The sequence below is a fragment of the Mirounga leonina genome, unplaced genomic scaffold, assembly GCF_011800145.1.
Source record: "Mirounga leonina isolate KUSES-001 unplaced genomic scaffold, KU_Mleo_1.0 Mir_82, whole genome shotgun sequence".
NCBI lineage: Eukaryota > Metazoa > Chordata > Mammalia > Carnivora > Phocidae > Mirounga > Mirounga leonina.
In genome coordinates, this window is record NW_023270825.1 from 8108427 (window position 1) to 8128892 (window position 20466).

Below are 20466 nucleotides of genomic sequence, written 5' to 3' on the forward strand. Positions count from 1 at the left end.
CTCGATCCCAGGACCCTGGGATCATGACCTGAGCCGAAGGCAGACGCCCAACGACTGAGCCACCCAGGCGCCCCTTTTTTTTTTTTTTTTTAAGATTTTATTTATTTATTTGACAGAGAGAAAGCAAGAGAGCACAGGCAGGGGGAGAGGGAGAAGCAGACGCCCAGCTGAGCAAGGAGTCCTACTCCCTCAATCCCAGGACCCTGGGATCCTGACCCGAGCCAAAGGCAGACACTTAACTGACTGAGCCACCCAGGCATCCGAGTTTTTGGTGTCTTTTAATCACTGTATTAATGACAATAAAATGATGTCATTAAAACACCTCTTCTTTCTTCTACCTCCCATTGCCACACAACTCATTAGGCAGGAACTGATTCAAAACTAATTGCATCTTCCAGAAATTTAAATGTTAGGGCTGAGACCAAAAAAAAAAAAAAGAAAGAAAGAAAGAAAGAAAATCAAAGGCGTTATTTCGTATAATGAAATTCCTCGAAATGATTTGACATTATTTCTCAGTAAGGTTTACTGTGGTGCAAAGAAATAAAGCCAAATAAAATGTCGAGGGATTCAGCAAAATTCGAAGATGAGTTTTATCTAAGCAGTCTATTTCTGATTTTCAAAGTTTCTGTTGCTGAGGCAAAGGCACATACATGCTCAGAAATCAAGCTTCAGGCCCCTCCATGCATCCCTTGGTTGAGTTCAGCCAGCCAGCTTTGCCGTTCGCTCCTGTTTGTTGCAGAGCTGCAGTGTTCAGTATGCAAGAAGGGACCTCGAGCAGCAGTTTCTGATAACTGTGGAATGTGGGTACACAAAGGGCCAAGCTCAAATGGCTCTCTCTAGAGAACTGTGACCTCCTAGAGATACACCCATGACCTTGGCAGTGTGGGGCTCCTTGGAAGGGGACTGTCACTTCTACTTTGAAATGAATGAACACAGCTCTACTGGACAGCGTTCAAAACACCACCTGCTTTTTTTTTTTAAGTCTATCTTTCACATTCAAGTAATATTTAAAATGCTAACATGAATCCATATTCACAATTACTAAAACACGTTTCAAAAAATAGGTGCATCCAACGTTTCAAAATAATCCATGCAGAGGATAGACACTAGGATGTTGATACAGTTACGTACGTCCTCCCTCCCCCCAATTTTTATTTTCATTTTTTAAAAGATTTTATTTATTCATTTGAGAGAGAGAGCGCAAGCAGGGGGAGCAGCAGAGGGAGAGGGAGAAGCGGACTCCCCGCTGAGCAGGGAGCCCCACTCGGGGCTCAATCCCAGGACCCTGAGATCATGACCTGAGCGAAAGGCGGATGCTTAACCTACTGAGCCACCCAGGCGCCCCCAATTTTTATTTTCAAACTCACAGAAAAGTTGAAAGACTAGTCCAATGACTACCTGGAACTCCACCAACTAGTTTTATTTTATTTTATTTTTTTTTTAAGATTTTTATTTATTTATTTGACAGAGAGAGACAGCGAGAGAGGGAACACAAGCAGGGGGAGTGGGAGAGGGAGAAGCAGGCTCCCTGCTGAGCAGAGAGCCTGATGCAGGGCTCGATCCCAGGACCCTGGGATCATGACCTGAGCCGAAGGCAGCCGCTTAACTACTGAGCCACCCAGGTGCCCCGAAACTTTTAAATTATTAAACATGTTCCTGCTTAATGTTTTCAGAATTTTTTCTATTTAAGCCAATCCTTTTATCTTAATTGAATGTTCCACAATTATCTTTTCTAGTACATAGCTAGTAATTTAAAACAAATAATTTTCTAGAGCTTTGTAGAATTAGGTTTTCTTGTTACAGTTGACTCAAAGGAGCTATCACTGTATTCCTTTTGTGATTATATTTATTCCAGAAGCTTTATTTGCTAAGTTTGATTTAACTAGAGTGATTAATAGTGCCAGGAAAGCTACTCTTAGATCATTAAATATTTCTTTTTTAAAAGTTTTTTTTTTTTATTCATTCGAGACACAGAGATAGAGAGAGAGAGCATGAGCAGGAGGAGAAGCAGAGGGAGGGAGAGAAGCAGACTCCCCGCTGAGCAGGGAGCCTGATGCGGGGCTCGATCCCAGGACCCTGGGACCATGACCTGAGCCGAAGGCAGACGCTTAACGGCTGAGCCACCCAGGCGCCCAAGATTTTACTTATTTATTTGACAGAGACACAGCAAGAGAGGGAACACAAGCAGGGGGAGAGGGAGAGGGAGAAGCAGACTCCCCGCTGAGCAGGGAGCCCGACGCGGGGCTCGATCCCAGGACCCTGGGACCATGACCGGAGCCCAAGGCAGACGCTCAACGGCTGAGCCACCCAGGCGCCCCCACCAACTAGTTTCAACTAATCCCACAATGCTTTTGAAACACATAAAGTGAGCACAAAGAATCGGCAACCTGGTGCGTTCCGGTTTAACCAAGCCCCCATTTTGGCTGCATTGTCAGGGGCCGACTGGAGTGGAATTCTCAGGACATGGAGGTGCCCCACTGCGCGATTGTGAAATTGGTTTCGCTGGAATCGTGAGTTATTTACTAACAAATTGGGTCATGGGAGGGAAAAGCGAGCTGACCTCTGTCCTCGCTTGGGTTGTGTAATTTCTATGTAGGTCTGTGCAGGGAGCTCAGAGGCCTTGCTTTGTCCAAACATAATCAAGGTCCACGTTCTAGTTTCAGGTAAATACGAACAGGAAGGATTTGAGGACAAACTTGAGGAAGAAAAACAAACAAACAAACAACAACAACAAAAAACCTTCCTAAGGTTAAAGGGGACTGAATGAACTCTTCCAATCTTGTAGGAAGGGGTGGGGGGTGGCTGCAGGCCACTTCCTCTGTCCCCTTCCAGGGTCCCTCGGGGCAGAGGCTGCTGACCCAGCGTGGCCTCTCTTTTTTTTCCTTTTTTTTTACGATTGTATTTATTTATTTGTCAGGGAGAGAGACAGAGACAGAGAGAGAGCACAAGCAGGGGAAGCAGCAGGCTCCCTGCTGAGCAAGGAGCCTGACGCAGGGTTCGATCCCAGGACCCCGGGGACCATGACCTGAGCCGAAGGCAGACGCTCAACCGACTGAGCCACCCAGGTGTCCCCAGAGTGGCCTCTCTTTACATTTGGGGGCAGAACAGAGTTGGCTGCCAAGGATAGGCCCTTCTTGAGCTTGAGCAGAGCAGTGACACACTTTGGATACGATTTTTGGGTTCTTGCAAAGACCAATTACATGTCTCTGTCCAATAAATATTGTCCAGGGTTTGTCTCATCCCATTAGCCTGAATCCTAGACGCTCTTCCATCTCCTCTTGGGGTGGTGGTGTTCCACTCCCAGCGCTCTGCTCTGGCCTTAGCTCTCAGGCTTCCGGTGTATACACCCAGGGCCATGGACACCTGTAGATTCCTTACCATCCCAGCCCTCCACCCTCTCCTGTGGCCTTGCCAGATTTCCTTCCCCAGGTGTCCTCACAGCGGAATGTCTTATCTTGGGTTGTTTCTCCTTCCCCAAGTGGTGGGAGCCAGGATGCTGGTAGTCTCCCTAAAACCAGCATCCTGGCTCCCACGTATCTCATAGGTGAGGCAGGGGCAATGTTTTCTCTCAAAGTATTAACCTGGGTTTTCTACAGTCAGTAGAGGATGCTACTCTTGATCTCGAGGTCGTGAGTTTGAGCCCCGTGTCAGACACAGGGATGACGTTAAAAAAAAAAAAAGGGTCACCTGGCTGGCTCAGTCAGGAGAGCGTGTGATGCTTGATCTCAGGGTCGTGAGTTCAAGCCTGACGCTGGGTGTGGAGCCTACTTACTTTAAAATAATAATAATAAATAAGTAAAATTTTTTAATTAAAAATTTTTCGAAAAATAAACTGGGTTTTCTGTGTACCTTCCTTTTCCTCTGGGATATCTCCAGGATTCTAAATTCCATTTCCTCCTGGCCCAGCCCATACCAAAGCAGAAACCAAGACACAGATAATCAGCTACCTGTTTGAAGTGGACATCCAGTGTGTGCATACAAGCCCATGTTCTCCACCCCTAAACACCAGACTGGAGTGGCCTGGGGCAAGGAGAGGTGGGGGAGAGATACCTTCAGAGGAAGGCATGGAGACACTAGAATTCTTGAAGCCGAGTGGCTGGCGAGAGGACCACCTGGAGGGACAAACGGCCTCTGTGCTAGAAGACCAGAGGTGGGGAGGGCAGTCAAGAGTTGTGCCCCCAGGAATGCAGTGGGTGGTCCTCAGTGGGAGGGTCTGTGAAGGGCAACACCAGGAAGGAGCCATCTGTCCCCAGGCCCAGCTTAGGCCTCTGTCCTTCTTCCCCACTTCCCACCCACCCAGCCCAACGCTGGAGGATCAGAAACAGCCACCAGCAAAGAGGAGAGGAGCAGGGGGTAAGTGAAAGAAGCCAAACGTGCTTGAGGGGGTGACGAGGGGAGAAAGTCCGTTGGATCAGAGTCCAGTGCTCACACGTTGGACTAGTCTATAGGTGATACCAGTAAAACCAGTTTGGTGGAGGATCTCGACTGTCTACATAAATCAAAATGAAGTGGTTTTAGTTTCCGAATAATTACACTGGTTTTCTGCCAAGTAACCAGGTCCTTGGAAATGTCTAAGTTCAAAACAGCTTGCAGTTATCTGGTTGGCATGGACTTCTTAAAGCATGAACAAAGAGACTACTTACTTATTATCTAGGAGTTGCAATGGAACCAGCCTGAAACTCTGTGCAAGCGGGAGAGGGGAGAGAATGGGTCCCGAGTTTGTGTTTAAAGTGACCCCTCACCCCAGTGAGTTTGTTCAACAAACTGCTTACAGTTACCCAATGAGTAAGGATATTTTTCCACTTATTTGTATTTCTTCCTGAATGTATTATGGCTCCATGTTATTCATCCACTTTTTTCTATTAAGGATCTAATGATTTTCTTACTAGTTTGCCTGAGCATTTTATATATTAAGGATATTACGTCTTTATCATGTTAGTGGCAAATATCTTTTCCTGGTTTGTCCCTTGCCTTTTAATTAATGATTTTAAGATTTTATTTATTTATTTGAGAGAGAGAGATATCAGGAGCAGGGGGGAGGGGTAGAGGGAAAAGCAGACCCCTTGCTGAGCAAGGAGCCAGATGAGGGATTGATCCCAGGACCCCAGGATCATGACCTGAGCCGAAGGCAGAAGCTTACCAACTGAGCCACCCAGGCACCCTAATTAATGATTTTTGATGCTTCTAAAATATTTATGACTATACACTTGGTCTTTTATTATTGTTAACTTAGGGAGTTCTTTCCCATCCTATGATCAGATAGTCACCAAATATCAATGGTGATTTTTTCCTCCTGGGGAGGCCAGGGTGGGATTATGATTGAAATTTCTGTGTTATATGTTCTGTACTTTATGAAGTAAACAAGTAGTCTTTTATAACAAGGAAACAAAGCCTGTTAACAAGAGCAGCCCCGAGCTGGGCACGCTACCTGCATTCTGCTCCATGCTTTCTTTGATGCCATCCAAGAGCTCCTGTGCATCTTCCACATTCTCCTCCTCTTCCTCCTCCTCACCTTCTTCTTCCTCTTCCCCTTCATCCTTAGGTGTGACAATCGCCTCCTACATACCACAGGGATATTCAAATTGGATGACGCCCCGCACAGATCTGCTACTCGCAAAATCATCTGGCGCACGATCCTGGAAAAGGCTGGTGTCCAAATAGGGAATACGCTCACCCACAGTCATTGTGCAAGTTGTCAGGATGTGTGTATCTACAAAGATGGTTGAGAGCCTCGAGGTTTTTCTTACTCTATTTTAGGAGAAGAATCCATTTCTGTGTTAACACCAGAACTGCTTAAGAATCAACACTTTTCTAGGTGTCAGGTGATATCTTACTTGAAGGAAACACATTTTGTAGAAATTAAGACTTTCAGGAATCATTTAAGGAAATATACCATAGTAGCTACCATTTCCAATAAAATGATAAAAAGCAGTTAGCTGAGGGGAGGTTGGGATGAATAGGCAGAGCACAGAGGATTTTTAGGGCAGTAAAACTACTCCGTGAGGTACTATAATGGTAAGTACATGTCATTATACATTTGTCCAAACCCATAGGATGTGTAACACCAAGAACAACCCTAAAGTAAACAGTGGGCTTTGGGTGATAATGAAGTGTCAGTATAAGTTCAACAGTTGTAACTAACGTAACCATTCTGGAGGGGGTGTTGATAATGCAGGAGCTTATGCATGCAAAGGGTAGGGGATGAGTAGAAAATCTCTGTACCTACCTCCCAGTTTTGCTATGAACCTAAAACTGCTCTAAGAAAATAGTCTCTCTTTTTTTTTGAGAGAGAGAGAGAGAGGAAGTGTATGCGTGCATGCAAGGGGGGAGGGCCAGAAGGGGAGAGAGAGAGAGAGAGAGAATCTTTTTTTTTTTTTTTAAGATTTTATTTATTTGAGAGAGAGAATGAGAGAGAGAGAGCACATGAGAGGGGGGAGGGTCAGAGGGAGAAGCAGACTCCCTGCTGAGCAGGGAGCCCGATGCGGGACTCGATCCCGGGACTCCAGGATCATGACCTGAGCCGAAGGCAGTCGCTTAACCAACTGAGCCACCCAGGCACCCAAGAGAGAGAATCTTAAGCAGGCTCCATACCCAATGTGGAACCCAGTGAGGGGCTTGATCTCATGACCCCAAGATCATGACCTGAGCCAAAATCAAGAGTCGGAAGCTTAACCAACTGAGCCATGAAGGCACCCAATAGTCTCTTTCTTTTAAAGCAGTTAATAAATAGTCTGATAATACTCTGAGAAACACACATCAAGAATAAAAAAATCTAAAAAAAAATTGGGGTGCCCGGGTAGTTCAGTCAGTTAAGCATCCGACTTTTGATCTCAGCTCAGGTCTTGATCTCAGGGTGGTGAGTCCAGACCCCACGTTGGACTCCATGCTGGCCATGAAGCCTACTTAAAAAACAAAAAACAAAAACAGAAAAAAACCCTAAAAATGTTCCAGTCAACATACAAGATACATTTTTTAGCAACAGCTGGAGACAGACTAAATTTCAAGGGCACCCCATGAAAGATGCTTCCATCTCACAGAGGAACGTCCTGTGGGATGCTCTGTTTTCATAACTAGGGCCAAAAACAAAATCCAATTAAAATAACAAATCTCTTTGCAGGATGCCACGTAAAATTAGTGGCTTCCTTGTTACAAGACTAAGAAAAGCATTTTTAGGATGTAAAAATTCCCAGTGAAGTAGTAGAAATATTACCAGTTTCGCTATGGCTTCGGAAATAACATCCTTCAACTTAATGTGATGCAACTTGTAATACTTAGACAAGGCTTCGGCAATACTGGATTTTCCCACAGCAGGAGGACCCAGAATGCAGATCTTGATCGGCTGCAAAAGGAGAACAAGGACCATCCAGTGAGTGGTGAACAAGCTGTAGCTCGACAGAGTGTTTTTCATGTCAGGGGGTGCCTTTCCTGAACATCTCGGGGTCCTGCAGGCTAACTCTCCTCTGTCAAGTCTCTAGAGTCACTTCCTCCATGGCCGGCCTCTGTGGTCAGTGCCACATCGTCCTCGCAGCGCTGCTCCCCAATCAGGGAGTGGCCCTTCCTGTTCATTCGTTCAGCAGGGACTTATTGAGCATCTACTATGTGCACCGACCAACCATGGGGGACACAACGCTCAATGAGATGTGCTCTGGACATACTAGAAGTACTAAAAGAACAAAGTACTAAAAGTACTAAAAACAAAGTACTAAAAAGTACTAAAGAACAAAGTACTTGAGCATTACACACTACTATATTACTTCTTTTTAAAAATTTTTACTTAAAATTCAATTTAGTTAACATATACTGTATTATTAGCTTCAGAGGTAGAGTTCAGTGATTCATCAGTTGCATAGAACACCAGTACTCATTTCATCCCATGTCCTCCTAATGCCCATCACCCAGGTACCCCATCCCCCGACCTACCTCCCCTCCAGCAACCCTCAGTTTGTTTTCTAGAGTTAAGAGCCTCTTATGGTTTTTCTCCCCTTCTGATTTCATCTTATTTTATTTTTCCTTCCCTTCCCCAACGTTCATCTGTTTTGTTTCTTAAATTCCACATATGAGTCATATTACTCTTACAAAGACAACAAAGACAGAATTTCTGGTCCAGTGTGCGGGGGCTTAGATTATTGCCTCATGAATATTGTTTCTGGACTGACTGGGTTTTTAATCATACTTTACTTTTTAGCACAGTTAATTTATTCTAGTTTTTAAAAATATACTCATCAAAAAAAAAAACAAAACAAAAAGCCCCACCATTTCTTCTGCCAAAACTTGCTTGAATGCTCCAGAAACTGTGACATTTGTAACCAGGGAGTAAATGTTTATTTCCAACAGAATTCAAAATATCAGTAGCAGTCATTTCTTGCAAAATGATCCAAACAGTTGTGGAACTGAAGCCTCGTATTTTGTAAGGCATATTAATAACCAAAATCAGGCTGATGGGAAGAATTTCCATTGGCAGAGTGTCCATGTGCTTAAAGGTCATGTAATTTCAGCCACCAAGTTGGTTGTGGTTATTATTACTACCATTTGACAGACGAGGAGACCACGGCTGTGAAGGAAATAAACAGGGACATTGCAGGGGGGCTGGGTGAGGACGGTGAACATGACTGGTCTTATCTGGTGAGGGATCCTTTCGGGACAATGGTGATGACCAAGATGGCGTGCGGTGGAAGGGTGTCGGAGAAAGCAGCTCAAGCAGAGTCTTGATGGGCAGGGCTGTGCTCCTGGGTGGGCTTGGTGCATTCACTATGGTCTGAGGTCCAGCTCTCAACTGAGCATGTTCACGAGCACCATTTTGTCCACACACCGATGGCAGATCTGTCTCTTGGGGTAGGCACACCTCAGCCAGGTGAGAAACCAGAACGGCAGTTTATTCACTTAATAGTGAGAAGTCTGACTACCCCTGAACTCCGAACTCCAAGTGCACTTGTCTGGTACATTTGTTCCCTCAGAGTAGACAGGCAGGGAGGGTTGTTGATGAGCATCATTTGGAACATGAAGAGTTAGAGGAACGGGCTATTTAGTGGCATCCAGTCATGGTAGCTTGATGCATCTGTCTGCAACAGGGACCACCTTGCCTTGCTAAGGGGACCAGAATCATGGAAGCCCTTGGCTTAAGACTCCATGTTTTGGGATGTCACTGGTATGGCACAGTCTGCCTTATCCTGGGTAGTTTCCTGTCCTATGCATCTACGCTGACCAACGTCCCCAGGGATGGATAGACTCTTCAATTTTTAGAGATGCTTGGGGCGCCTGGGTGGCTCATCGGTTAACCGTCTGCCTTCGATTCAGGTCATGATCCCAGGGTCCTGCTCAGTGGGGAGTCTGCTTCTCCCTCTCCCTCTGCCTCCTCCCCCTGCTTGTGCTCTCTCTCTCTCTCTCTCTCTGTCTCAAATAAATAAAATCTTTAAAAAAATTTTTTTTTAGAGATGCTTATTCCCTCTATCATGTTCTGTCCAGTGTTGCTAATCGGGAACCATGTTATTTCTTTAAGGTGTCATGTCCTTGTACCCTAACTGTGTTGTTTTCCATTTGGACGCACAGAGGACAACACTAGTCTCACCACTTGAGTTGGGTCTTGTGTGTCTCAGGATAGGCTCCAAGTACTTAAGATGGGTATTTCAGATGCTAAAGACATCACTGTTTCCTTTGCTGAGAGGCACATCTCCTACTTACTCTTTTTTTTTTTTAAGATTATTTATTTGTTTGTTTGTTTGTTTGTTTGTTTGACAGAGACACAGCGAGAGAGGGAACACAAGCAGGGGGAGAGGGAGAAGGAGAAGCAGGCTTCCCGCGGAGCAGGGAGCCCGACGTGGGGCTCGATCCCAGGACCCTGGGGTCATGACCCCAGCCGAAGGCAGACGCTTAATGACTGAGCCACCCAGGCGCCCCGCTCCTACTTACTCTTAACTAGGCATGTTTTTCAGGAGAATATGGTTCTTAGGACACAATGATGATACTGTTCTTGCTTGTATGGAGTCTCCCATGCACAGTGGTAGCTATGTTTAGGATGGCACCTGTTTCTTATAGGCTACCCGACAGTTTTCAACACATGTTTAATGTATTACCCACTATCCTCTTTGGGATGCTTCCCTGGGGTAAATCAAGGAGCTGGGTAAGGGCTACATATAGCTGATTTCAGCGAGGGAGGTGTGGGGACACTGAAGTTAGGCTGTTCTAGCTAAGTCTGCATCCCAGCTAGTTCGAATCTCTGATTAGCTGTGTGACCTTGAAGAAATTGCTTAACCTCTCTGAGCCTCAGTTTCATCATCTATAATGTGGAGATAAGCATGTCTACTTTGACGAGTTTGATGATAAATGACCAGTGAATCCCCTGGCCAACAGGAAGAGATCAAAGTAACAATCAGGGGACGCCTGGGTGGCTCAGTCGGTTAAGCGGCTGCCTTCAGCTCGGGTCGTGATCCCAGGGTCCTGGGATCGAGTCCCACATCGGGCTCCCTGCTCAGCGGGGAGCCTGCTTCTCCCTCTCCCTCTGCTTGCTGTTCCCTCTGCTTGTGCTCTCTCTGTCAAATAAATAAAATCTTAAAAAAAAAAAAATCGGGGCGCCTGGGTGGCTCAGTTGGTTAAGCGACTGCCTTCGGCTCAGGTCATGATCCTGGGGTCCCAGGATCGAGTCCCGCATTGGGCTCCCTGCTCGGCAGGGAGTCTGCTTCTCCCTCTGACCCTCCTCCCTCTCATGCTCTCTGTCTCATTCTCTCTCTCTCAAATAAATAAATAAAATCTTTAAAAAAAACAAAACAAAAAAAACCCAAAGTAACAATCAGTCTTCTCCTTTCCACCTCCCACCAACGGTCTCCTGTAGGTAACCTGAGCTGAAACAGTCAGGCCAGGATGCACTTGCTACTTTTCCGTATATAGACAGTGCTGTGGCAGTCAGTTTTGAACTTACTATCATGCTCAATTTGTGTCAAGCATAACAGTCATTATCTGTATTAACTTTAAAATGTTTAATATTTGGTTGACATTAATATAATATATACATACATTGTTAGACATGAACAAATGGATCAAATTTTAAAAAGAACTTGATTTTAGAAATTGGGACATTTGGGGCGCCTGGGTGGCTCAGTTGGTTAAGCGACTGCCTTCAGCTCAGGTCATGATCCTGGAGTCCCGGGATCGAGTCCCGCATCGGGCTCCCTGCTCGGCAGGGAGTCTGCTTCTCCCTCTGACCCCCTTCCCTCTCTTGCTATCTGTCTCTCATTCTCTCTCTCTCAAATAAATAAATAAAATCTTAAAAAAAAAAAACAAATAAAACTGCTTTGATTTAAAAAAAAAGAAATTGGGACATTTGAAAAAGAAAATATTTTCACTCGTGTGATTATACTAAAAGTTTCATTTACTTTGCTTAAATCCCAATTTAAAACAGGAAACAGGAAATTGTTACAGTTGAATTGAAACAGGCTATCAAAACAGGAAAATTGTTATAGTTACCAATAGTCCTCTGCTTTGCTTGTACTCTTTGAGGATATTGTTGATATTTTCCACAAATCCTGTTTGGGCACTCCATCGAATGTTAAAATTCTCCTTCACAAAAAGTGCTTCCATTCTCAAATTGACCAGTAAATGGTCAAGGCACTCTTGCTAAGAGATAAAGGAATATTAGAAATTTGACTTGACTTTTCTTTCACTTTGACAGTTACAACAGACCAAAATCACTGTGATTAAAGAAAAAAATATACAGTCACAAAACATGGAAGTCAATCAACGGTGGCACTCGGTGTTGACAGAGCGCCCCCTGTGGTCTTCCGTGAGAATTCTAAGCTCTTCCCACCTCTGCGCTCAGGACAGGCAGCATCTGGCTCTTAGACAAGCAGCTCAGAGCAGGGGGATGCTGGAAGTCCCAGTGTAAGGTTTCTTTTTTTGCAAATTGTAACTGTATCTGTTCTTTGAATAGTGCAATCCCTTGGCTCAAAATCCAAAAGAAAAAGTATAGAGGAAAGCGTTCTCTTTGACCCCCATCACCACCCACTCGGCTCTGTTCCCCAGAGGCAACCAGTGATACCAGTCCTTCCAGAAAATTCTCAAACGTAGTGTTTTGATGCAATTTATTCCTAATAATAATAATAATAAAATAATTTAAAAAATTGTGTCCTAAAGCAAGCTCAAAGGGCACACTGCTGACTAAAGCTGGGTAGGTTTCTGTTGCAATGAAATCAGAAATCCCGGGTTCCTGTGTGAATTATACAAAGAGGCCAAAAAGAGGGACATCCAGTGTCTGTAAAGCATTTACCTATCAAATAGTTTTCAAGTACGTTTTCTGACCAGGACCTCTGAGGGTTTTTCAGAAAAGAAAACAGAAGCTCTCAGAAGACAAGAGGAAATTGCTTTAGGGTAAAAGTAAACCTGTGCAGGAGGAGCAAAGATAAAACTGGAAGCCAGGAATTCGGACCCCAAATCCCTCAAGAACCAATACATTTAGGAAAAGAATCTCTTACTACTCACTGTTAAGTCCTTGGTTAGGAAAGCATTTTCTCTGGGTATTTTCTGGATTTTCCCAGGGCCAGTATTTTTACTGATGCACTGTTAGAGGAAAATAGAAATACTATTTGGTTTGCTTGTAAGATTTTAATACAAATGTCTTAAATGAATGTCAATATAAATGAATAAATTTTTTTTTTAAGATTTTATTTATTTATTTGACAGAGAGATAGCAAGAGCAGGAACACAAGCAGGGGGAGTGGGAGAGGGAGAAGCAGGCTTCCCGCTGAGCAGGGAGCCCGATGCAGGACTCGATCCAGGGACCCCAGGATCATGACCTGAGCCGAAGGCAGATGCCCAACAACTCAGCCACCCAGGCACCCAATAATTTTTTCTTTTTCTTTCTTTCTTTTTTTTTGTAAAGGGCGGGTGCCCTGAGGGTATTCATTGATTCATTTGTTTTGCAAATATTCAACATTCACCACTGCACACCAGAGACTGGAGACAGAGATGAGTAAGGCAGGACCTGCCCTCAGGGGGCTCCCAGTCTGAAGGGGAGGCAGCAGTACACAGATGATTGTGCGGATCACCTGCAGAGGGGGTGCTGGGGAAAGAGGCGCCTGGCCCATGCGGGAGGTGGGAAGGAGGCAGAGAGGTCTTCCGGAGGATGAAATCTGAGCTGAATGTTTTTGGGTTTTGTTTGTTTGTTTGTTTGTTTGTTTAAAGATTTTATTTATTTATTTGAGAGAGAGAGAGAATGAGAGACAGCATGAGAGGGAGGAGGGTCAGAGGGAGAAGCAGACTCCCCGCCGAGCAGGGAGCCTGATGCGGGACTCGATCCCGGGACTCCAGGATCATGACCTGAGCCGAAGGCAGTTGCTCAACCAACTGAGCCACCCAGGCGCCCGTTTTTGTTTTTTTTTAAAGATTTTATTTATTTATTTGACAGCCAGAGACACAGTAAGAGAAAGAACGCAAGCAGGGGGAGTGGGAGAGGGAGGAGGCGGCTCCCGCTGAGCAGGGAGCCAGATGTGGGGCTTTATCCCAGCACCCTGAGATCATGCCCTGAGCCCAAGGCAGACGCTTAACGACTGAGCCACCCAGGTGCCCCTGAGCTGAATGTTAAAAGATGAGTAGGGGAAGGCTACACTCGCTGAGCTAGCTGGGCTACAAGGTAACAAGTGGCCTGGACTGGAGAGACAGCCCCCACAAACCTAGAGCCCCTGGAAGCCGCCAGTAGGTTTAGGGAAACTGACCATATCAGTACTTTGGGGCAAGGACACATTTTAGTAACCCCCCTGTGGGATTCGTGTGTGTCTTGGCCCCACAGCGGCCTCTCCCACTTGTTCCGTGAACAGACCATCAAACATCTTGATTGTAAATTTCCCAACACATACACTGCAGAAGCGGATAGTAACTTTGGTTTTCAGGATATTCGATTTGCGGAGTCCCCAGCCTTAGCACACCTGATTCCATTGCTATACTTTGGGGGCTAAAACAGTTTAAGAAATGCAATCAAATACAGGATGGAACGGCTGTACCTTGACCAAGTCTTCCAGGGTATGAACAGACTCATCCACTGCAACCAGGTAATGAAGCTTCGGCACGTGGTCTATGATGTTTTGTATCACTCTGCAGCCCACCAGGAGAAACCACCACCAGGGGGAGAAAGCAAAAGAGATGGAGTCAAGGAGAGTCCACCGACCACCGCCCCGGGGAGCCAGGCAGTATCTCACTTCATTTCCAACATGGTCGGGGGTGGGACGATGATCTCTACAGACGGGGAAGCTGGGATGGTCAAGGAACGCATCTCGGGCTGAAGAGCCACTAGGGAAAGTGGAAAGGCCAGGACTTCAAGGCCGATCCATCCAGCTCCAGCTTCGCCCAGTGCGTTGCGAGGAGCACCTGACCCCCCGGGGCAGGACTTCGGTTCGTGAAGTCCACTCACCTGGCGCTCCTGTGAATCTCTCAACAGTGCTTTGGGGAGGGGCGTTCACAGAGTCAGACACAGATCCGGAGAAGCCGTGCCTCTCTTAGGGGAACCACTGGGCAGTAAGAAGCGGTATGGGGACTACAATTTCCTACCCCGGGGGAATCATGACTCCCGACATTTCGGAGAGCCTACCTTTGGATGAAGACTGTGCTATGGGCTTTCCTGGCATTTTTAGATGGTGGAACTATGCCACCAGACACAAAACAGAGATAATAAGTAGACCTTGTGCATAGGGTGGTTGTGAAGAACGAATACAGTGACACACGTAAGGGTCTTAGTGCTTGGTGAGTGCTCACTAAGTGGTCGCTTAAACACAAACACATTAGTCAATTACTTCCGGGGAAGTCCTAGCTCTAGGAGAACACTTACCCTGCTAGGTCAAGAACATGAATTGCTGGAATTACATTTGTTCCATCTCCAAACACGGGTAATGCAGGGACCTCACCCAACCAAGCTATCTGGAAGAAAAGGAAAAGCGTATTTTCCGCTGGCTGTATGTAACTATTAGAGCTCACACACAGCCCTAGTCTGGGGCATCCAAAAGACCCAGCTGTCTGATGATGTCATCGCCTAAAGGGGATGTTTTGAAAATCAGCTCTGATGAGATTTAGTTGCTGATCAAAGCCTATTAAGAGAAACTAACCTCAGGCTGAAATACTTTTCAGGAAATCTACAATCTCGTGCACTGTCTTCAGTCGTCATTGGCATGGTGTCTACACAGAAGGGAAATGCTTTCACATACATGACACCTTCCAATCTCACAAAAAGAAAAAAATGAGAATGAAAGTCTAAAATTACTCCCATGGGCTGGAGTAATTGCTATCAGTTCAAAGATGAAATGCTTAGTAGATAAAGTGGCTGATGAGTTGCTGAGCCTGGATTTGAACCCTGATCTTCAGAGTCCAAACCCTTGTCTTTTCCCTGCATTTAAGTATTTCAGTAAAGAAAAAGACAATCTGGATAGTGTTTAGCTGTCAGGTACTAGATTATTTTAAACTGCTTTTTAAGAGTGAAAGAGGTAGGGGTGGGGGCCACAGCAGACCGCTGGATCTTGTAAGATATTTTGGGCTTTGGGAAACCATTGAAGGGTTTTAAGCAGTGAAGTGACATCATTAGATTTGCTTTTGTTGCCTCATGAAGGAATGATGGAAAGTAAGAGCCTAAATGGGGAGGTGGAGGCCAGGCCAGTTGTGTGGACTAGAGATGTCCTATAGCTTGTGTGGGGGGTGGGGGAGCTGCTGGGAGAGTGGGGTTGGAGAGAAGGAGATACTGAGGAGGTTGGCTCTGTTATTACTGTGGGGATTTTGTGGCAGATGAGAAAGAGCAAGGAGTTGGATGCTGGTTGGTGCAGCTGGGTAGAAGAAGGTCCCATTTTCTGAGATGGGGTCCTGGAGGAACAGCAGGTTTGGGGGTGACTATAGGTAGAGTTTGGGTTTGTGAAACATTCAAAGTGAAGGTGCTGAATAGGCAGCCAGATTCACAAAGCTAGGACTCAGGAGCGAGCCCTGCTGGAGAAACTGATATTTGAGAGTCATTGGCACCAGTCATGGGAATGGACAGACCAACCCAGGAAAAGAGTGTAGATTGAGAAGACAGGAGGGGGTTGCCTGGGTGGCAAAGTCATTTAAGCGTCCAGACTCTTGGTTTCAACTCATCATCTCAGGGTTGTGAGCTGGAGCCCTGTGTTGGCCTCCGCACTGAGTGCAGAGTCCGCTTGAGATTCTCTTTCTCCCTCTCCCTCTGCCCCTCCCACTTGTGCACTCTCTCTCTCTCTCTCAAATAAATAAATAAATCTTAAAAAAAAAAAGGGGGGGGGCAAGAAGGTCTGGGGCAGAAACCTGAGAAAGCCAACATTCAATGGTCAGGTAGGTGAGGAGCAGCTGAGAACAGACAAGGACAAATGAACTTCATCGCCTACTATTCTCCTGTATTTTGGCTACACTCGTCTATTTGCTGTTCCTTAACACAACCTACACATTTCTGCCTCAGGTCTTTGCACTTACAGTTCCTACTGACTTTCCCCCAGAAAGCAAAGTAGCCAGCTCCCTTGTCACTTTCTGCTCAAGTGTCATATCTTGGGAAAGGCCTTCCCTGACCATCATATTCAAGATACAACCTCCCAACCCTACTGCTGGCTTTCTTTCTATCTTTCTCTGTTTTGTTGCTCTGTTCTGTTGTCCATATAATTTGCAACATCTGAAATCCTTTATGTGTACTGGCTAATTTGGTTCTTATCTCGTAGTCACTAAAAAGTCATACCTTAAAAAAATAATGTAAGATGCCTCCTTCTACTCCATACTGAAGTCCGGCAGCAACCACGTAAGTTGCAAATTTTTTGGCCTATTAGGTAAAGGAGAGAAAAAAAGCTAAATGTAGTATTATTAATCATACCAAACCAGATTATTTTAGTGGTTAAAATGAGTCCTACATGAATGCCTCTGACCACTATTAAAATTTTGGGGGGACTTTTAATTGAATGAAAGCCAGGGATAATTATTTGTGAAGACTTCACACCTGCATGCACTATGCTGGCACCTACAGGAAAGGGGAGATATAAAGATGGGTCCTTCCATGATGATCTTTACTTACGCAGTAGGGGAGGTGGACATACATAGGGAGTTTTTAGTAATGGGCCACAATATAAGCTGTGATATTGTGATTCACAATAAGAAATATATATTTGGTCTTCATCTCCATATCTGGCATGAGTTCTTAGAACTATGGGAATTTTTAAGCAAACAGAGTGATAAAGGTGTCTTTTGTTATGTTAATCAGGTGACTTTGGGATCCAACCTGAAGATGTGGGTTGATTGCCAACTTCCAGCTCCCCTGCCATCTCCAGGGATATGCAGATCAAGTTCAATCACCAATGACCAATGATTGTCTCAAACATGATGAAGCCTCCATAAAAACCCCAAAGGAGAAGGTTTGGAGAGCTTCTGGGTTGGCGAACCAGTGGAGATTTGGGGATAGCAGAGAAGCTCCATGCTTTTCCCCAAACCTTGCCCTGTGCATCTTTTCCATCTGGCTCTTCCCGAGTTATATTCTTTTATTAGAAACTGGTAATCTAGTAAGTAAAATGTTTCTCTGAATTCCATGAGCCACCCTTAGCAAACTAATCAAACCCAAGGCTTGGGGAGGTGGGAGGGGTCATCGGAACCTCCAACCTATAAGGGTTGGTCAGAAGCTCAGGTGATAGCCTGGACTGGCCACTGATGAGGGACAGAAACAGAAAAATGTCCACCTTTAGCCCAGGAGGCTGACCTAGCCTGCATAGTTTTGGTAAGGATCAAATATGTACTGGTTGCTACATTCTTTTTTTTTTTTTAAGTAAGCTCCATGCCCAACATGGAGCCCAACGTGGGGCTTGTACTTACAACCCTGAGATCAAGACCTGAGCTAAGAGCTTAATCAACTGAGCCACTCATGCCCCCTGGTTGCTACATTCTTAAAGGGTCTCGTGACTGCCTGGATATTTCAAAGATGGTTAATATGGAACTGAATGATAAGCACCAGAGAAATCTTGCAAAAGTAGTTTTACAAGTAGAAATTCAAAGAAATATTTATGATCTCATGCCCCCTGCACGTCCCCTCCCCCTTGAACACTAAGCATATAACCACCAGCTTCATATAGCAAAAGTGCAGCCCTTTCTGCCCACAGGTCCTGTCCTGTGCTACTTAAATAAACTTACTAAGTTGTACCATACAATAACTCAAGAATTCTTTCTTTTTTCTTTTTTAAAGATTTTATTTATTTGACAGAGAGAGAGAGAGCGAGAGCAGGAACACAAGCAGGGGGAGCGGGAGAGGGAGAAGCAGGCTTCCCGCGGAGCAGGGAGCCCGATGCGGGGCTCGATCCCAGGACTCTGGGATCGTGACCTGAGCCGAAGGCAGATGCTTAACGACTGGCCACCCAGGCGCCCTCAAGAATTCTTTCTTGATGGTTGTGTTCAACAAGCCCACAACACAACTGGGTGGAAGTGGGGGGCAGTCTTGCAGGAATGAGCCCTAAACCTGTAGGATCTGATGTTACTTCTAGGAAGATAGTGTCAGAATTGAGTTGAAATACAGGATGCCTGGCAGGTGCCCAAGAATTGCTTGGTGTCATGGGAAACCCCTCCCAGAGTGCACGAGCACACATGTTGAAATTGGGAACCTTTATCAGGAAAATGAGTCTCTCCTCTGCTCCAGGTAATCCATGGGGGATTAAAAAAATCTAAAACCTCAGAGTGCAAATACCTAGAAATGCCATCTAAAATGCCAATAGTATCCTTCGAGGATGGCAGAATTCTCAAGGACATGAGAGCTATCCTTAGGGGCCAAAAACAGAAGTGAAAACAAGAGTGATGAAGAGTGGACAGTGTGGGCACTCTGGGAAGTCGAGGGTCTCGTGATCTAGGTGCGTGGGTTTTGAAATCCATGCGAGTAGAGGAGACAAACACTCAATCTGGTGAAGTTAGGAGTTGGGCCACAATATGAAGGGTTCATCCACAACAAAAGGGTGAACTGGAAAAACTCCAACGTGTGGCAGAAGAAGGTGACAAGGAATTGTGTCAGATCTAGCCAAGGCTCCCTTGAGAATTTTAACCTTGACTTTGTACTTCTCAATGGTTTGTCTTTCACATTTAAATTACCTGCTTGATGTAGGGATTCCAGAACCAAAAATTAACATAAAAAGCATTTTAGGCAGTGAGACTCTTGGGGCACTTCAGAGAGGCAAATCAAAGCTCCTTGTACCACCCCTGCCCCGCAACCCCCCCCCGCCCATGACTTTCCCTGGCCTTTAAAGCTCCAGTAAAGGGACAACAGCTGGGGCAAGGGTGCTGACCTCACTGTAGCAGATGGGTGCTGGTTTGAGGGCACAGCATTGACTGTCAAGCCAATTACAAACCGTAAGGCATATTCTCATTGTGAATTCCCATTTCACACTGACCATCATGAATCTTGAAGGCATCTGATCCCTGAATATACTTGAGACTTTTATAGCTGTACTTTTGGAAGATACACTTTACACTTTGATACAAAGTGCATTTTGCCCACTTTTCCCTGAGAATTCTTTTACATGAGGTTTTTAGGGGTGATGAGTTATAAAGAAATGGATGTTGACGATTTAAAGAGATGCTATTTTTAAAAATCCATGCCAAATTACAGGATTATCTTTATAACTGTAATTCCAGAAATCACAAGAAAATATGCTTACTAATAGAAACTTTATACTGAAAGACCTTACTAAAGATGGGCTCACAAACCAAAATTATAACACTGATGAGGGAGCAATCCACCATGAGTGAAATCAGACTTGCATTGCGTTCAGAAAATAAATTAGTAGAGATTCTGAAATAAATACGGTTATAATGATGAAAAAATTAAGAAATGGGAAACAAACAAACAAAAAAAGATATGGGAAACAAAGGGAAAAAACAAGATGATCAGGATAGTGATGATGATGATGATAAAGAATAGGCAGGAACTGGAGGGTATTATGTTGAGTGAAATAAGTCAAACAGAGAAAGACATGTATCATATGATCTCACTGATATGAGGAATTCTTAATTGCAGGAAACTGAGGGTTGCTGGAGTGGGGGGTGGGGGGGGGGGGATGGGGTGACTGGGTGATAGACACTGGGGAGGGTATGTGCTCTGGTAAGCGCTGTGAATTGTGCAAGACTGTTGAATCTCAGATCTGTACCTCTGAAACAAATAATGCAATATATGTTAAGAAAAAAAAAAGAAGAAGAAGGTAGCGGGAGGGGAAGAATGAAGCGGGGGAAATTGGAGGGGGAGACGAACCATGAGAGACGATGGACTCTGAAAAACAAACAGGGTTCTAGAGGGGAGGGGGTGGGAGGATGGGTTAGCCTGGTGGTGGGTATTGAGGAGGGCACATTCTGCATGGAGCACTGGGTGTTATGCACAAACAATGAATCATGGAACACTTCATCTAAAACTAATGATGTAATGTATGGGGATTAACATAAGAATAAATAAATAAATAAATAAATAAATAAATAAATAAATAAATAAATAAA

General features: G+C 45.0%; 1 protein-coding gene across 1 annotated transcript in view; it reads right to left on the reverse strand.

Moving 5' to 3' along the window:
* AK7 (adenylate kinase 7) overlaps positions 1-20466 on the reverse strand; it is a 67283-nt gene that overhangs the window by 14105 nt on the left and 32712 nt on the right. The window contains exons 6-12 of the mRNA XM_034992982.1: positions 16697-16777; positions 14807-14895; positions 13986-14076; positions 12469-12546; positions 11458-11607; positions 7211-7339; positions 5429-5558 (exon numbers count right to left, since the gene is read on the reverse strand). Of these exons, the coding sequence (XP_034848873.1) occupies positions 5429-5558; positions 7211-7339; positions 11458-11607; positions 12469-12546; positions 13986-14076; positions 14807-14895; positions 16697-16777 (748 nt within the window). The remainder of the gene's footprint in view (positions 1-5428; positions 5559-7210; positions 7340-11457; positions 11608-12468; positions 12547-13985; positions 14077-14806; positions 14896-16696; positions 16778-20466) is intronic.